Here is an 18,715-nt window from a genome sequence, read left to right on the forward strand (position 1 = left end):
CAGACGGAGGAGCAGAAAAGGATGTGGAGCTACGCATCAGCAAAGCAAGACATGCCTTCAGAACACTCCGACCTGTATGGCTCTCTTCCCAGCTCTCCAAAAACACAAAAATCCGAATTTTCAACTCAAATGTAAAATCTGTCCTTCTCTATGGCTGTGAAACCTGGAAAACCACAAACACAATCACCAACAAACTGCAAGTGTTCATCAACAACTGCCTCCGATACATACTGAGGATATGGTGGCCCAGAAAAATTACAAATACAGACCTGTGGAAACAAACAAACCAGGAGCAAATCAACAAAGAAATCAAAAGGAGAAAGTGGAGATGGATCGGGCATACACTCAGAAAACAAGAAACAAACATAACAAGACAATCTCTGGACTACAACCCACAAGGAAAGAGGAAGCCAGGGAGACCAAAAAACAACTGGAGACGGTCTATGCTTGACGAGTTAAACAAGATCGGGACCTCCTGGCAAGAAGCAAAGACCACTGCACAGAAGAGAGTGAGGTGGAGATCCATGGTGGACGCCCTATGCTCCCAAGGGGGCCAAGAGGACTAAGAAGAAGAAGAAGGCTGATGACATAATAAAATATCCTCCCTACTTTATTGGCAGAGGTGTTACTCTTTGAGTAACTAGAAGACAGATGAATACAGCCAGTAGGGAGTTTAGCATCAACTTTAAAGAAGACCTATTATGCTTTTGTACTTTTTTCCTTTGACTTTAAAAAAAGGTTAGGACTGGTAAAGATTTTAGAAACATTTGTTATATTAGTTGAAATTCTCATTACATCCTGACATCAACCAATAAATCAAATGCTCTACACAAAAAGAGAAAAAAAATACAGTATCTGTGGCTGTCGCAGGACTGTAATAAGCACTTCCAAATCATTTCATTCGGGCTGAATGCCTACCTGCCAGCGTGCACTCGGAGGAAATATTAATTTCTGGCAGATGCCAGATGTGCATCCCTACTAAAAAAACAACGCATTACAGTCAGATTCTGTACCTGTGAGGTCTTGTTACCTGTTTTGAATATTTGGAGGAGCCGGTGCTGCTGCTCCGCGAGTGGCCAGGTTTGAATGTGCTGGCTGGGGATTTGTCAAGGCCGCTGATCAACGATTGGCTGCTGCTCAGGGGGGGCGGACACACCTGAGGGTCCATTGGTGCGATGTGATGAGTAAAGCGTTGCATGGAGTTAGAGGACCTTCAGGACAGGTTGTGTCTCATGGCAAAGTGCACGGCACTGAGGAGGACAACAAAAAGTGTCAACAGTGCAGTGATAAAACATTGAGAAATTAAGATAAATGTACTGTAATGCAATCAAGTTACACTTTGCTGATGATGTTATTAGCCATCTTTAACATCTTATTTATATTTTCTTACCCAGCTCTTCATAATCAAATAAGATATGCCTTAATGGATGCACTCACCATTAAGGAATTATATATGCCTCTAGTTCTAAACCTTGGTCGTCTTATATTGGCTTGTAAAATTCAAACAAGGCATATTAAACAGAAAGGCCAGTCATATAACATCAGGCTGGACACTTAAAAAAACAATACGGTACACACAGTTATACAAGAGGAGTAAAAACTACCTTCCCCTTTCATCAGTGGTGATGTAGGAAGTCTAAAAGTCCCTAGATCAATAGGTCAAATAGACAATGAAACACATAATTAGGATGAAACCACAGTCAACAGATGGCCCACTTTCTCCTTCAGCAGATGAAAACAGCCGAGAAGAGGAAGTGTTCCATGTTGAAATTACAAGACGAACGATTCAAGAAGCCTGACCAGATTCTGTTGCAGATGGCTGGCTGCCATTATCACATGACGGTGTGTTCAAAGAAAATCAGATTTTTTTTTTTCCCCACTTTAGCTCAGGATGAATAATTACACCTAAAGCCCTGGATTACATTAGGACGATATGACAATATAAAGGCATTATATGAATTTGTCAACCTTACTACACCATTTATACTGTAGTATCGGAGTGAATTGGGGCATTGCAGTCATGTTTAAATTTGAGAATATCGCCACACTGTATATCGACGTATATATTGATAAACCATGTTGTAAATTGTCATATCCAGTGATAGAAGCTTTTATCCATATCGTTCTGTCCCACACTGAACACAAAGTGCACAACTACAGAAAGTGTTAATACTGATGACAATGTAATAAAACATAACGAGGCAATTTAAAGCAACTATTAAAATCAGAGAAGCCTTGGTGACACAATAACAAATAAACCACACCTGTGTTGGCCTGATACCTAACAAGCTGCTCCCCAACTAGTCCACGGAAAATTCCTTTAACTTTCCCTCGAGAATAATTGTAGAACCGCAAGAATCCCCCTCAAAAGATCCTCTTTAAAAGACAAAAAAAACACACCATAAAAAGAAATCCTTCAGCATCAAAATCCTCTGAGAAACTGTGTTACACTGAGAGCAATTTCACAGCTGACTAATGATGCACTGGTCAGACTGGTGCATATCAGTGCCAGTGGGTATCTGGGTGGGGCTGAAAGTAGAGCAACACTCTACCTGACCGAACAGGCCTGCCGGCTCTGTCATCACGAGGATGACAAGATCTAGAACAGATTTCTTTCAGCATTAGAAACATACTGTGCGAGAGACCTGAACTGCATTCAATAATAAATTCTGCCCTACAAAAAGCAAACAGTAGCAACTACTGTGTTAAATTATGATTTAAAAAAAAAAAAAAAAAGGTGCAATGTGTAAGATCTGGCCACATGATCCAAACAAATAGGGTACAGCATTTCACCTCTTCTACTGGGTCCATTATATTTACATTTACAGTCATCAATTATATAAAAAAAAAAACTACTAACTAACAGCTGGGCTTAAGAATATGCAATATTCAACCAAACTGCTGAAAGTGAGAGCCAGTCAAAATAACACTGATATCTTCTAATCTTCACGTGCGGTGTCGACCTATAGTTTACGTTAGCCATCTGTGTGTTTACTGTGACAGTGACTTATATTACAAGACAAGACAGACCGGGGCTAGCTGGTTATCATGCTCATTTCAGTAGATATCTCTGCAACACAAAACATAGACGTCTTTGACATAACGTCAACACTGTAACCTCTTCACATTTTGTTGATAATATTAATGTTTTAAACTAAAAATTCTGTCCAGATCTCACACATTGCACCTTTAAAATAGCTCAAAAATAAATAAGGGGGTTAGCCTACATTTCATAGAAGGCTAAATCACTCTTTTAAATGTCATCAACATTTTACTTTTGCAGCAGAACTACTGTTGTTAGGAAAGTTACATCAATAGAATAAAGGTTTAGGGATAAGCCTGGTAACTTTATTTTTCTTATCGTCAACAAATTAATGTGATGAAATGCACCGTCAAGCAATTACTTCATAGTAGTCAAAGATCCAGTAAACCATGTGGTTCTTGGAAGGAGTTTTCCTGCTTGTTGGAACCAAAGAAGAAGAAGAAGGACGGAGCAGAAAGAGGGCCAAAACATTCCTTGCATGCTTTGCACTACACATCACTGTATGATTACATCTTGGTTACAGAGTCATTGTATAAAACATTCCAAACACAAAAGCGATACGTGTATTATTGTTGATGCACACCCATGTGAGGGACATTGTTGACAGAATTGACATGCCCTCTTTTTTGTTTTGTTGAATGAGTCGATGACACATGAGCTCCTTCCAATAATGATTTGAAGCTGCCATAATTACACTGCTAATCATATGGAAGAAACGTCGGTTCATTATACATACTGATTTTTTTTCATTTACCTCTAATGGTGTCTGACCATGCACACAGCACAAAACTATCTAAATGACTAGAAACTACTGGAAGTGAGATCTAACTCTTTAACATTGACAGGAAATGAAGATTTTATAGCCAAGAAAAAAATACTCGATTCTGATTAGTCAATCACAGCGTTCTGTAATTTCTGTATAACAGACCGTTGCTATGTATAACAGACCATTGCTATGGGCGCGGCTCTGATGTCAGACTCTGGCGGACCGTTTTTATGTCAAAATATTGATTTCTTCACTAAGTAGCCGAGATAGAGTCTATAAAATAGTACAGCTAACGGGTCACTGTTGTGAAAGAATCCCCTTCAGGGCGATGAAAGACCCCGTCGGGGATTCTTTCACAATAATGACTGGCTCGCTGTACACTATCCCTTACTGAATACATTGTTGTGCAACACAATTATTATCATTACTGGGCATGTCATAGTGGGTGGTGCCATTGGCATATAGGTCAGGCCTTCCCTGGCCTAAATTCTCCATACACTCACCATGATCATTAGGGATGGGTATCAGAAGGATTCTATTGATACTACTACTCTTATAGGTTTGGTTCTTTATCGATACTCTTAGCGGTTCTTTTTCATTACTAATTACATGCAGTTAAATATATTATTTAAAAAATAATAATAAATTCAGAACAGGATTAGAATTTATTTATATTTTTGAAAATAACTAAATGTTTCTGGAGCAGAAATCACTATACAAACTCAATATCTTACTGGAAACTAACCTCTGTCCTGAGAGGAGGAGGGGCTGCTTTGTCTCAGCCAGCTCATAAGTTAGTTTACAAGAATTTTAAGATAAGTGGCAAACTAAGCTAAACGGTTAGACTACATACGGACCGCTTTAGTTGTAGCTTGTTTCTAACTATTCGCCAGTAGCCGAGCTAGCGCGCTGTGCTTGTGTAAATGTAGCAGCGTTGGATGAGACTGAGGACAGAGCAGATTGAAATATTGTTTTTCTACATGATAACATCATGTTTATGCTTGTTGAACGGGTGTATTGATAACGTTCTGGCTGGTTCAATACTCAGGTTTCGGTACCCATCTCTAACGATCATTCAACCAGAAACAGTGAAAACTAAAAGATATCTACATGGTAAGCTGCGGCTGCACGTACCAGGGATTTAATGTAACATCCTTTGACTAGGGGGTAAACATCACAGAGGACCATTCTTGGAAGGCACAGCAGCATCTTTATGAGCTCAGGAGGCTATGGAAAGGTAGCCTGACACTCAATAGCTACAATACATAGTTGAAAGCATAAACATCATGTATCACAGTGAGGTATTCTAGCTGTAGTCAAAGGCTGTATAGGACAATATTGTGACCTGCAGGTTATTGAAGGTATTTAGAACTCAGGAGAGCAGTTATCACCAAGGACTCAACTCTCCTCTCTCACTCTCCTTCAATCTCCTACTATTTGGCAGGAGATTCAGAAAGAACTCTCACACATCCAGGTTAAGAAACAGCTCCTTCCCCCAGACTGTCACTCATGTACAATGCCCCCCTAACTGTCCTCCATCTGATGTCACAGCCCAGCTATGATACGTGTATGTCGAGTCATTAACAAGGACAGAGGAGGAAGTTTGGAACAACCATGAGAGGTATGTGGTCTGACCAGCCTCAGCCTGGGCTGAGATGCAGCCCTGACAGCAGTGTTTAACACACTGTACCAACAACTGTATCCTTGCCTGGAGCAGAAAACAAGGCCATGTGTCATCTGTAGAATTTCTGTGAACTCCTTCAACAACATGTTTCCCATAGTTCACTAGAGATGCTGTCACCAACAAGATCCTCAGCTTCAAATCCAGGGGTCTGAAACATTGCCACACTGTGGCTGCAAAAGGCTAAATGTTGTGACTCTGGAACATTCCTGGCATTTATAAGCCAATAGTGTTTTGTCCCAAGGCTGAATGATAACTAGATAGCCAGTTTGAGCAACAGACCCATGAGTTTGAAGTAGGGCGGCACGGTATATCGGTTCATTATCAACATTGCGATGTGCGCACGAGCAATAGTCACATCGCAGGACGTGCAGTGTCGGCAAGTCAACTCAAACACGCCATCTACATCTTTTTTGCGGCTTGATACAAAAAGGAAAACTTATGGTTTTCATTTTCCATGACTGATCCAGTGTTTCCCATTAACTATCTACAGTCTAGGTAGGCCCGCCACAGTTTCATAACGAAACTGTCAGAGACAGCTGCTCGGTGCGGGCGCATTTCCTCCATGGCGTTGCTCTAGTAGGTCGGCATGGAAAAGCCCAGGGTAAAGGTGGCCCGCGTCCCACGTCTGTGAGCTTTAAACGTTACACCGTGGACTAGTGTTGGCTGCACCCTCTCTCCCTGCCGAGAGGGATGGGGCTCCCAGCACGACTGTCGGCAACCCACCCGACCTGATTTGAAACATGGAGCCCGTGTTGTTAACCATGCGTTGTGGGTGTGACTTTTTTTGCCGTCTTATCAACATTCATATCCATACAACCAATGTGTTTATGATGTTTACTAGAGCATGAAATTGTTTATCTACCATCTTAAAATTGCTCCTCAGATGATGCATTTACCTTTAAAATGTACAAAACTTAGGGGGATTATTCCTGTACCTTTTTTTCAAATGCAATATTCATCGCTGAACAAAAAAAAAAATATTGCAATGTCAGTTTTTTCCAATATCATGATGCCCTAGTTTGAATGCTTATCAAATTCAGGATTATCCTCTAAAACGTTGAACTTGGTTCAACTGTTTTTACTTTTTTGCCAGACACCTCTGTGCATCCCCACTGTCACAACTCAGTAGAGTCATTGAAATTACTGAGGGCTTTTTTCACACATTGCCAGCATCATTCGGAGTAGGGTTGCAATTAACGATTATTTTCATTGTCGACTGACGAAAAATCGATTAGTTGTTTGGTCTATAAAATGTCAGAAAATGCTGTAAAATGTCAATCAGTTTTTCCCAAAGCCCAAGATGACGTCCTCAAATGTCTTGTTTTGTCAACAACTCAAAGATATTCAGTTTACTGTCATACAGGAGTAAAGAAATCAGAAAATATTCACATTTAAGAAGCTAGAATCAGAGAATTTAAACTTTTTTATCTTATGAAAATACTCAAACCAATCAATCGATTATCTAAATACATAACTAATTAGTTAGAATGACAACTAATCGATGTAAACACACTATCAAAATCAGTCACTTCGAACTTGCCCAGCATAGCTAATGCATCATGATGAAACACACGTCCGCACTGGTTTATGTTCAAGTTACTTCATTTCAGATTTTGAATAGTGTTAAAATGGCGGAGTGGTCTGTGAATCCTTCCTGGCGGTGCATTCATGCGCTAGAGCGAAGATCTGACAACAGACCTTTGCCATTCAGCTGCCACATGGCACTGCATTCATAAGCTATGATGTTTAACTCGACACAGAATAATTATCAGACATGAATTTCATTAAAACTCGCACACAAACTGACCGTTGTGTAGAATGGTCTAGGGAAACAATTTCTAGGTGGAGGACAGTTTTAGCTTCACAACAGCACAAACAAATTCCTCTACATCAAAATCAGATCTGCGCTACCATTGGATGATCAGGGCTGGAAGAACTTCATACTAACTCAAAGACGTTACTGTGTAAAGTAGTGACGCCTTGACAGGAAAATGTCAGGCGACGACTATCACGATGAGCTGCTCCGACGAGGAGACGATTACACATTATACATAAAGACTTTTGTAGCATATCAGTTAATGATGCTGAGGTGAGCACGGCAGGACAGGGAAAGGATAAGAAGTGGAAACACTGCAGCTATCGATCAGATGGCAGATGCTGCTGGAGCTGAAAATCGTTCTAATGAATGATGAAAGTGGTTTTAGATTTCCTTTGTTAGTCAGACTTACAGTTATCACAGATCCACTATTTTTAAAGCTGAAGTAGGCAGATATGATTTTGAAACAGTCACTATGTTTGAGTATGTCCGGTGTCCTCCGGTGTTCCTAATGGCATCTACAGGACCGGAGGAAAACAAACAATCAGAGCCAAGCTGGAGCCTGGTCGTCTCTGAGCAGCTGTCAATCACTCACAAACTCTGATCAAATGGTCAAACCGGGCAGCGCTGATCAAATATGAATCAATATTCTGTTACAGTAATGCCTATTTCTCTCATCAAATGTTTTCAGAAACACCTTGTAGTGTACTGTTAAGCTGTAAATTGAGAAAGTTTGCTCAGTTGCAGCACTTACAGATTTCAAATAAAGGGGTGTGTGTTTGCTTCCTGAAAAGGATGTTGTCATATACAGTACCCCTTGCTCATGCCTCGTCCAGGATCCCTCCTCTCTCCTCAACGTAAATAAGCGAATTGAGACAACCTACATGATGGCAGACCAGACCAATTTCCAGGTCAAGAAGCTATGACATATGGTAAACAAAAAAAGAAAAAAAAAAATCTACAACTGACACTACCTACAGTAGTAGCTATGGGAACCATGGTACAACCTGATCCAACCAAATATCTGATTCATTAACAGATGCAGATTGTATCGCGTGTTCTTTTAAGGGAAGTGCCATCCCGAACAATCTGTTCTTTCACATTCATGTCCATGTGATGTCACCTCAGACAGAGACGAGACCTGACCAGACAGGTTCCTTTCTCGCTCTCTATCCTCCATCTTTCACCCCCCCTCCTTACAGGAATGTGCCAGAGCAACATGCACAGGCCGTTTGGTCACATGTGACTCAAGGGAGTTCTCTTTAGGGTTACAACACAGTGTTTACAACCCAACTCTAGAGTTTTGGGTGCAGTTTTGTTTCAATATGTAGAGGAAAGTGAAGTGCTTAAAGCTGTCTAAACCTGTAGTTTATTACGGCAAAGACAAGCAACACCAACGATGTATGAAAGAGAGAGGAGCACTCTTCTATGTTTTTCAGACTTTTGTGACAGTCTCCAAACTCTTTTTGTTATACCACACTAAGGTAAACAAAACAACAATTTGTATTTTCAGGTGATTATACACGAAAGAAAACACTTAATATTATATACTATTTCTGCCAATATATCCCCCTACTTTACATCAATTGGCAGCCATTAGAGCTGGGTTTCAAACCTCAATTTTGTTTTGGTACAGACTGAAATGTGTAAGTAACGAAAACTGTTGAGTACTATTTTTTCCAGTCAATTAATCGTTTAGTGTTTGGTATGTCATATGAGCCCATGGCAAATGCCTTGTTTTGTCTGACCAACAGTCCAAAACACAAAATGCGCAATAATATAAAACCGATGAAAGGGAGCAAATCCTCACATTTGAGAAACTGGACCCACCAAATGTTTGATATTTTAGCTTGATAACTGCCTTCAACAATGAATTGATTACCTGAATTCGTATTTATTTATTTTCTGTCGATTGATTAAATGACCAAAAATGTTTCTGCACTAGATCAGATAGTCTTGATTTAAATCACAATTTGGGCAATTTTCTTGGACTATTTTATTTAGGCAAACTTTGGCATCTTTTCTAAAAAAAAAAAAAAAGGACCAGTGTGTAACAATTCGGGTGGCAGAAATGGAATAAAATACTCATTTAACATTAAGTATGTTTTCTTTTGTGAATATTCACCTGAAAATAAGAATAAACCGTTTATATCTACACAGGGAGCGGGTCCTCTTCACAGAGTCCACCTTCTTTCACCACCATGTTTCTAAAGTAGCCCAGAACGGACAAACCAAACCAAACCAAACTAGAAAACCTAAGAAATCCATTGGTACCAACCATGTCATACTATAGCTTGCTGTGAAGGAGGTGAAATAACGTGATTTAATTTAATTAGATCAAGATGAAATATTTTAATCAATTGATATACCTAGTTGTTAGTGAAATAAGATGCTTCGCTCTCTGTTTCTAATGTAAAAGTAATACATTAGTTCAGCAGGAGCCCAACAAAACTTTTTCTGTGTGAATTGAGCAGCAAACACAGCAGTGTAGAAATCTACCAAACACACCCAACTGGAACTGGTGAGAGGAAGAGCATCCAGTCACACGGGAGGGTGTGTGTGTGTGTGTGTGTGTGTGTGTGTGTGTGTGTGTGTGTGTTGGGGAGAGGTAGGAAGCTTAAACAGGTTTGGTTTAAAAGTGAACAACACCCCAAACACCGCCATAGGAAGGAACAGCATGAGGAACACTATAGGAACACATTACATATACGGTCCATAAGGAGATTTTTTGTTCTGAGAAAGTTAGGCTTCCTGTTAAAACATTTGGCACTGGCTTGTTTCACATGGTAAAAAAAAACTAACGTTACACACCCAAAATGCCGCAAAACAGCCACATTTAATAAAAACAAAGAGAGATGACCTTTCAAACACCGTGACAACACGCGTGAACACACTGCAGGCCTCCGACCAAACCAACCACCAAACCGTTAAAAGTTTCTTTCTCTTGGAAAGTAAAACATTTAACTTGTCGTCGAGCGTGAAACGATTCAATTGTCTATTTTTGTGAACTCACCTGTGTTTATTGCGACGTACTGGAACGCACCGGCTGAAGTGATGAAAACCTCTGCTGCTCTCTGCTCTCTGCTGACTGACTGACTGACTGACTGACTGGTGGTGGTGGAGCCGCCCTCCTCTGCCGCTCGCTCTGCTCTCGCTCTCTGCTTGCGCGTGGCGTAGATGACAGATTTGCAGGTGGTGCACAGGCAGGCCAGGTGCATCATGGGAACACCTTTTCTTTTTTTTTCGTCATACTATTTTTTTTAAATGTTTACACATACTATACAATGTTTTTTTTTAATTTTTCGACATACTATGCTATGACTTTTTTTTATTTTTACACATACTGTATTGTTTTTTTAAATTGTTCGATATACTATTCTATCACTATTTTTTATTTTTACACATACTGTACTGTGTTTTTTTTAATTTTTCGACATACTATGCTATGAGTTTTTTTATTTTTACACATACTGTACTGTGTTTTTTTAAATTGTTCGATATACTATACTATGACTTTTCTTTAATTTTTCGACATAGTACACTACGACTTTTGTTTGACATACTATACTATGACTTTTTTTTATTTTTACACATACTATACTGTTTTTTTTTATTTTTCGACATACTATACTATGACTTTTTTTTCGACATAGTACACTACGACTTTTGTTTGACATGCTATACTATGATTTTTTTTATTTTTCGACATGCTATACTATTTTTAAAATGTTTGACATACTATACTTTGACTTTTTTTAATTTTTCGACATAATACGCTATGAATTTTGTTTTTTAAATATTTAACATACTATACTATGATTATTTTTTTTGATATACTATACTATGACTTTATTTCATGAAAGTTACGACATACTATACTACGACTTTTTTTCATGAAATTTTCGATATACTATACTATGACTTTGTTTCATGAATTTTTCGACATGCTATACTATGACTTTTTTTCATTTTTCGACATAATACGCTATGACTTTAAGCAGAAAATTTAAGATCTACATTTGGAGAACATTATCACACCGTGGAAAATTACAACAATAAAACATCAGTGTCAACAATAAAAACAACACACAAAACATCCATAAAGAAAAGAAAAGGCAAAACAATAAGTGACAGTTAAAATAAGATCAAATCAGAAATATATTTATATTTTAAGGGGACTGTATGTAAGATTTTACACTTATAAATAATTTCTTATTGCCAATGTGTGAACGGGTTGTAATCCAACCAAAAAAAACGAGACCCTCCATGACTTTCTGGGTTTCCTCTATCAGCCTGTAGACTGCTTTTAATGTGAAGAACGTGGGCCCGTGTGTTATCATGTGCGCCTGCAAGTGCCTTTATTTTCAGTTCTGCTTCAGGGTTAACAGTGTGCAACCATAGCTAACGTTTGGTTAGAAATGGTGTCCGCTAAACGCTAAACGACCAGCCCCCCCACCACAACTCAAGACTCCAACACAAACTCTACACTGACTGTCGTCGACTTAACAGCCACCAGTGTCACTGTTAACAAGCAATTTCTGATTCTTAGAGTCCCCTTAAGATCAGATTTTTAATTTAATCATCCTCAATGTTTCTCCATTTGGGGCATTCCATCAGAAATCAGTCACCTTCTGACCTCACAGAAAGCTCTTTCCTACATTAGACCTGCAGTAGGCAGTATATTTTTTTGCATCATTGGGCAAAAATTTCATAATAACCTTTCAGCATATTGTAATTCAAATGTTCTAAGAGAAAACTAGAATTCTGCACCTCCTCATGGCTCTGTTTTCGGGCTTTAGAAAATCTAGCCCGTGACGGGAGACTTTGGCCAATCAGGTCATTTCAGAGAGAGAGTGTTCCTATTGGCTGTTCATTCAACGGAGGCAGCTGTAAATCACTCGCAAACTCAGATCAAATAGAATATTGATTCATATTTGATCAGCGCTGCCTATAGTTTGACCGTTTGATTGGAGTTGGCGAATGATTGACAACTGCTAAGAGACAGCGGCCTCCAGCACGGCTCTGATTGGTTGTTTTCACAGAGGGGACACAGAGGCTTTTTTTCAGATTACCTGTCTCATGCACTACTGTCAGGTTATAGTGATCGTTTTATATAAAAAAAATTTGAATTATATTTGCTCCATTTTTACACACTACAGCTTTAAGATGGGGCATTCCATCAGAAATCAGTCACCTTCTGACCTCATAGAAAGCTCTGTCTTACATTAACCTACGTATATGAGACAGTGTTAGAACCTTAGAAATGTGATTTTATCATAACTTGAGTTAATCAACCAGGAGTAACAGAAATGTTAGAAATCCAATTTTCACATACTGGTATATGTAAATGCAAAAATAATGTAAATATAAATCAGCTTTTATTGTCATACATTGTATAAAATGATGACGTATTTTGTAGGCCAACCAGGAAGTTAGTGTCACCCTGGTTTCCTCGACAAAAAGCCAATGGGATTGTTCCACTGGGTTTTGGATTATTGCAGAAAATAAGCTCTGTGGAAAACACACGTTTATGATACTGACATGTTTTGTTCAGCGAGATAATCTTAACAAATGAACACCACTTTATGATTTATGAGGTGTGAATGCACTTGCCATAAGTAAAAAGCTAACGTTAGGCTATAAACGAACTACACCACGGTCACATGAGCACGAGTATACTGTCAATTAATTATGAGGTCCCTCGACCCATACCTGCGCTCCCTCCTCCTGCTCGGTCCTGCTGGAACGGGCATTCGCAGGGCCGAGGGGAGGATAACAGGTGGCGTAGAGACAGATGGGAGAACAACAGAGGTCGTACCCGAGTGCAGGTTCGGCCTTGGCCTTACCCTCGGCAAGCCGCTATAGTTGATGTTCCAACATCAGTAAACCACAAATATGGACCCTTGTGACACAGAGTATGTAACTGTGACAGGCAAGAATAATGCAAGAATAATTAATTTTTCAGGCATAATTCATTTATTTAGAGAAAAGCTAATTTCTTTGTTGTCTCAATTATTACTGTATCATTTTCAGGACATGTCATTTAATTTTTGGATGTAAATATGCATAAAAACTGGTCACTGTAGAGACTATGCAGCACATATGCAGTGAAATAGAAAGAGGAATAATGCAGATAGGTGATGCAGATCCTTGTCTGTGTGGGTTGATTGTGCGTAATACCTCGGGGCTCCAGTAGGGGGATCGCGCTCCTCTTCCTCACTCAATACAGAGACGAGTGAAGGGAAGAGCTGCGTGTGTGATTCATTCATCCTTCTCTCTCACTATTTCATATATTTCATATATGTGTATGCAGTTGTTGATTTTATAACATTTAAAGGTGAATTCATGTGTCGAGTGAGCTAAAAAGTTCAAATACATTTCATAAGAGAGACTTCATGCTGTATTTGAATTAAGAACATTTAGAAACAGTTAGAAAGATCATTTAAATGATTTAGAGAATGTTAAAAAGGTAATTAAGCCATGATCACTGTGGTCCAGAAACTGAGTTCTGATGTCTAAATGTATGAGTTTTGTTTACTTTGCATTACATTTCAAATGTAACTCAATACAGAGACGAGTGAAGGGAAGAGCTGCGTGTGATTTATTCATCCTTCTCTCTCACTATTTCCCCTGTTTAAGGGCACAACATTTGGAGGCACCGCTGAGATGTTTAGCTTGAGGACCATCACTGAGCTACAAGTGGAATCCTCTGGTTGATCATCCCCTCAAACTACCCAGGCATCGGAGAAAGGAGTTGGCAATGCGGTCGAGGTGATCTTCAGACAAACATTGGCGACTTGTATCCTGAGGTGAGCAAAGTGACCACTAGGGAGCAGCAAAGGGCCAATTGAGTCAGATAAACCCTTGTTTCACTACTTGATAAAATGGAACCTGAATTAGAGAAGCTGGAGCTGGAGATTAAAGGAGCATTGTACAAACTGACTGTTGAACAACTGATTAAAGTATGCAATGAACTTCTGATTTCTGGACCAGGAAAGGAACATGTGACTGGTAAAACACGCAGTCAATTAATTTCACACGTCATGAGGTACTTTGAACGGGTGCAATTGGATGACCGAGAGGATGAAGGTTTGTCAGAACTTCTTAACATTCAAGACATAATAGACAAAATCCAAATGGCAACAAACCTAACTGAGAGTGAAATTTTGCATCAAACTGACAGACAGGAAAACCTCCAGAAAGAGGTAGAGGAGCTAAAACTGTCATTACAAGAAAAAGAGAATGAAATGCATGACCTCATGAACATAAGCATGAACCCCCCTGCCAGTTCCAGCACCAAATAACAGCTCTATGTGGCGCAAAGATTTTAAGATGGCAGGCCAAATAGGAGAGCCAGGACAAAAAGATAAGCTAACCTTTTCCAGTCTGGCCAGACAAATTGAAAATGGGCTCAATAAGGGCTACCCAGAGTCAGAGATCATTGATGCTGTAATCCGCGCCATCACACCAGACCTGCAGTTACGAAGTTACCTTGAGGGGAAGGAAAAACTTACGCTGCCCGCCCTCCGCAGAATTCTCAGGTCTCATTACCAGGAGAGAGGTGCCACTGAGTTATATAAACAACTCACCTCTGAGGTCCAGAGCAGTAAAGAGACACCTCAAAATTTCCTGATAAGGGCATTGGACATGAGACAGAAAATTCTGTTTGCTTCTCAGGAAGATGATTCAAACTTAAAATATGACCCAGCACTAGTCCAGAGTCTATTCATGCATACTGTCCTGACTGGCCTACAGAATGACAATATCAAAAGTGACCTGCAGCCTTACCTCCTGCAGACAAACACCTCAGATGAGCTGCTGCTGGAGAAACTGAACGTTGCATGCACCAATGAAAAGGAAAGACAGGACAAAAAGAAACATGCTGCCCCATCACGAGCAACAAATGTGAATACAGTCCAGTCCAGTGAAGTTCCAGTGGAAAAGAAAAGCACCACCCAGCAAAACACAGCCACTTCACTTCCTCCTGGTCTGCTGTCCGAAATCAAAGAAATTCGGTCTGACATGGTGCTGTTGAAAGATGTGAGAGCTGAAGTCTCCCAAATCAGGGAAACCATCCAAAGGTCCACACCTGTGCCCCCACAGTATCCCCCACCAAGCAGAGAACCAGCTAATATGTCTGCCCCTTATCCAGTGTTTTCACCCCCACAACCCTCACCTTATAAAGCTGAGTCAAATGCCATGCCAGTGTACCACCAGCAGCCACCAGCAGCAGCGCAGGAGTACCGACCAGCATTCAGCCCTGCGCAGATGAGGGAAACAGCTCAGTTCCAACAAATATTTGCACCACAGCGAAATTACCAAGCACCACGCCCCCGTCCTAGATGTTATGCTTGTATTCAAGCAGGCAAAGAATACTGTCAGCATTGCTTTAGATGTGGAAGCAGTGAACATTTCAGGGCAGGTTGCAAGGCACAGAGGGTAGTGGAACCCACTAGGAGGAGCCCTTTAAACTAAGAGAGGTTGCTTCCACGGGACATGGAGCAAGTTGCGAAGAAGAAAGAGACAGTGAGGAGCTAAAATGTTGCTCAATTTGTAAAACCACACTGTATTGCTCAAAAGACTGTCAGGAAACCCACTGGCCTGCCCACAAAAGACATTGTAAGCCATATACATGTTCAAGTATTAAGAAACAGGCAACACGGTCATCTGAGAAACCCAAGGGCAAGGAAAATAGTGCTCCAGAGAAAATACCTACTGTAAGGGAGTTAGTAGGGAAGAAGTGTCTCATCAGGTGTTTCCTGCACAAACTCAAAACTCAGGCACTTTGGGATACAGGTTCACAAGTTTGTGCTATAGATGAGGTATTTAAAGGGAGACACTTACCTGATGTGCCGCTAAGGGATGTAGCTGAACTTGTTGACCCTCTTGACCCGTTACAAATTGAAGCAGCCAACGGAACAGACATGCCATACAGTGGTTGGCTCGAAGTGTCCTTTAAACTTGCTGCTAATGATGATGAGTTGCTAATTCCCATGCTAGTGCTAAAAGGCAGCCAACAACAATGTCCTATTATTGGCTTTAATGTCATTGAACGTCTTGTGCTGGACAGTCTGCAAAACCAGACAAAACATGGAGTCAAAGAGAAGCTTGTGAAGGCAGTAAAAATGGCTTTTCCTCATCTTAAGAAAAACAAAGCAAAGACCTTTATTAATGCTGTGAGTATAGGACAGATGTGTGACCATAATGTAAGAACAGCAAATGAGAGGTTGAGTGTGCCTAAACGTAGCTCCGTTCAAATTGAGTGTCGAGTACAGGCCCCAGCTTTCAAAGAGGATAAGACTCTGATTTTCGAGCCTCATGAGAACCCACAGTGGCCTGAAGGATTAGAGTTTTGTGATACTCTTGTGTCAGTGAGGGCAGACATGGCCCCAAAAATCATTGTTAGTGTGCAAAACCCTACGAGTCATGACATTACACTGTCAGGAAGGACTGTTATTGGGACTGTACAATCAGTCAGCTCAGTATATCCTGCAAATATATTTAAAACAGACCACCTACCTACTGCGTCCATTCACCATGTCAAAGCCCAGAGCTCCAGTGAAAGTGCCCCTGTCCACGAACAGTGGGATCCTCCTGTTGATTTGGCTCACCTAGATGAACACCAGAGACAAATAGTCAGTCAGATGTTAAGAGAAGAGTCAGAGTCGTTCTCCAGGTCTGATGACGAGATAGGCTGTGTGAAAAACCTGCAAATGAACATTTCGCTAAGATGCTGAGCCAGTGTCAAGAAAATATCTCTCTGTTCCAAAACCCTTATACAAAGAGATGAAAGACTACTTACAGGACTTGATAGCACAAGGGTGGGTTGAAAAGTCTACCTCTTCCTACTCCTCTCCAGTCGTCTGTGTGAGAAAAAAGGATGGCACTCTCCGCTTATGTATCGACTACAGGGAGCTTAACAGGAAAACTCACCCAGATCGCCACCCCATCCCCAGAGTACAGGACATTATGGACAACCTGGGAGGGAACACCCTCTTCTCACTGCTGGACCAGGGCAAGGCATACCACCAGGGGTTCATGACCGAGGACAGTAAGCATCTAACAGCTTTTGTGACCCACTGAGGCCTGTATGAGTGGGTCCGAATTCCGTTTGGACTTATGAATGCACCTGCAGCATTCCAGCGCTGCATGGAAGAGTGCTTGGATGGCTTAAGGGATGAAATATGTGTGCCATATCTTGATGATGTTCTTGTGTTTAGCAGAACATTTGAGGATCATGTCAGTGACGTCAGAAGGGTGCTGCAACGACTGAGAGGGCATGGGATAAAACTAAAGCCCAGAAAGTGTGACCTGTTTAAAGCGGAAGTACGGTACCTTGGACGAATTGTGTCTGCTGAGGGGAACCGAGTGGACCCTGCCGATACTGCTGCTGTCCGGGCCCTGAAAAACAAACATCCAGGTACTGTTGGTGAGATAAGAGCAATCTTGGGACTATTAAGTTATTACCGGCAGTATATCAAAGATTTTTCACATATTGCCAGCCCCTTGTATGACCTGTTTAAAGCACCTGTAGGAACCAAAACCCTGAACAACAAAAAGAGGAAGTGGCAAACAAAACGAAACAGCAGAGGAGTTCCATCCAACACACCCATTGAGTGGACTGACATACACCAGTCAATCTTGGAACAGTTGATAGACTGTTGTCATAGCCCGGCTCCTAGGCCATGACAAATACGGGAAAGGACGCAGTGATTGATTGTAAATTAAAGATATTTATTACAAATAAATTAAGGATATACAGAAATAACTACAAATGTGGAGTGTGTCAGTCAGTAACATCAGTAATGTAGATGTGGATGTGTGAGCATGATGAAGTGTGATGTGTTGTGAGTGGAAACTAAAGAAAAGCCAAACAAAGGCAGCCCGGCAGCCTGGCAGGTTCTGACAGGGATGAGTCCAGGTGAAGGAAAAGAGACCAGAGCAGCGCTTGATTGGGGCTTTTATGCTCAGGACGCGCCAGCATCAGGTGATCTGCATCAGGCATCCTCTTCCGTGATACCTTCAAGGACACAGGGAAAGAATGAATGGCAAATCCACACTGGCATCTCAGTAGTGAGGCAGGGGCCGTCACACCCCCCCCCCTTAAAGTCGGTGTCCCAAGGGAACACCGGCATACTTTAAACCCATCCCACTAGAACAAATACCGCTACTCAAAAGGACTAAATAACAAACAAAAAGAAAACAAAAAACAAATAACAGAAATAATATACGACCTTCGCACTGAATATTCTTCCCGCAGCTTTCTACCCCATCATCAGCAACCTCGGTACCTGAGAAGCAAATTAAGAAGGTGGCACAGAAAGAACAGGTGTATGAAATAGTACGACAGGACAATACATTATTCTAGCCAGTCACACTAGTGACTAATCAATACAGAGGGGCGCG

At 40.8% G+C, this 18,715-nt stretch overlaps 1 protein-coding gene and 1 long non-coding RNA gene across 5 annotated transcripts in view; one reads left to right on the top strand and one right to left on the bottom strand.

The window, feature by feature from the left end:
* LOC119501966 (oxysterol-binding protein-related protein 7-like) overlaps positions 1–10,517 on the bottom strand; it is a 27,523-nt gene extending 17,006 nt beyond the window's left edge. Inside the window, exons 1-2 of one of the 4 annotated variants that reach the window (XM_037792749.1) lie at positions 10,323–10,517; positions 1,031–1,250 (exon numbers count right to left, since the gene is read on the bottom strand). In XM_037792749.1, the coding sequence (XP_037648677.1) occupies positions 1,031–1,198 (168 nt within the window). In that variant the 5' untranslated portion in view covers positions 1,199–1,250; positions 10,323–10,517. Of the gene's footprint in view, positions 1–1,030; positions 1,251–2,264; positions 2,425–10,322 lie in introns of those variants that run through there. The other 3 variants (XM_037792746.1, XM_037792748.1, XM_037792747.1) reach the window with 3 other exon arrangements.
* The window catches only part of LOC119501967, a 25,461-nt gene extending 7,377 nt beyond the window's left edge, over positions 1–18,084 (top strand). The window contains exon 3 of the long non-coding RNA XR_005209980.1: positions 17,967–18,084. This is a non-coding gene — a long non-coding RNA (uncharacterized LOC119501967). The remainder of the gene's footprint in view (positions 1–17,966) is intronic.
* The last annotated feature ends 631 nt before the right edge of the window (positions 18,085–18,715 follow it).

Source organism: Sebastes umbrosus, chromosome 14, assembly GCF_015220745.1.
Source record: "Sebastes umbrosus isolate fSebUmb1 chromosome 14, fSebUmb1.pri, whole genome shotgun sequence".
NCBI lineage: Eukaryota > Metazoa > Chordata > Actinopteri > Perciformes > Sebastidae > Sebastes > Sebastes umbrosus.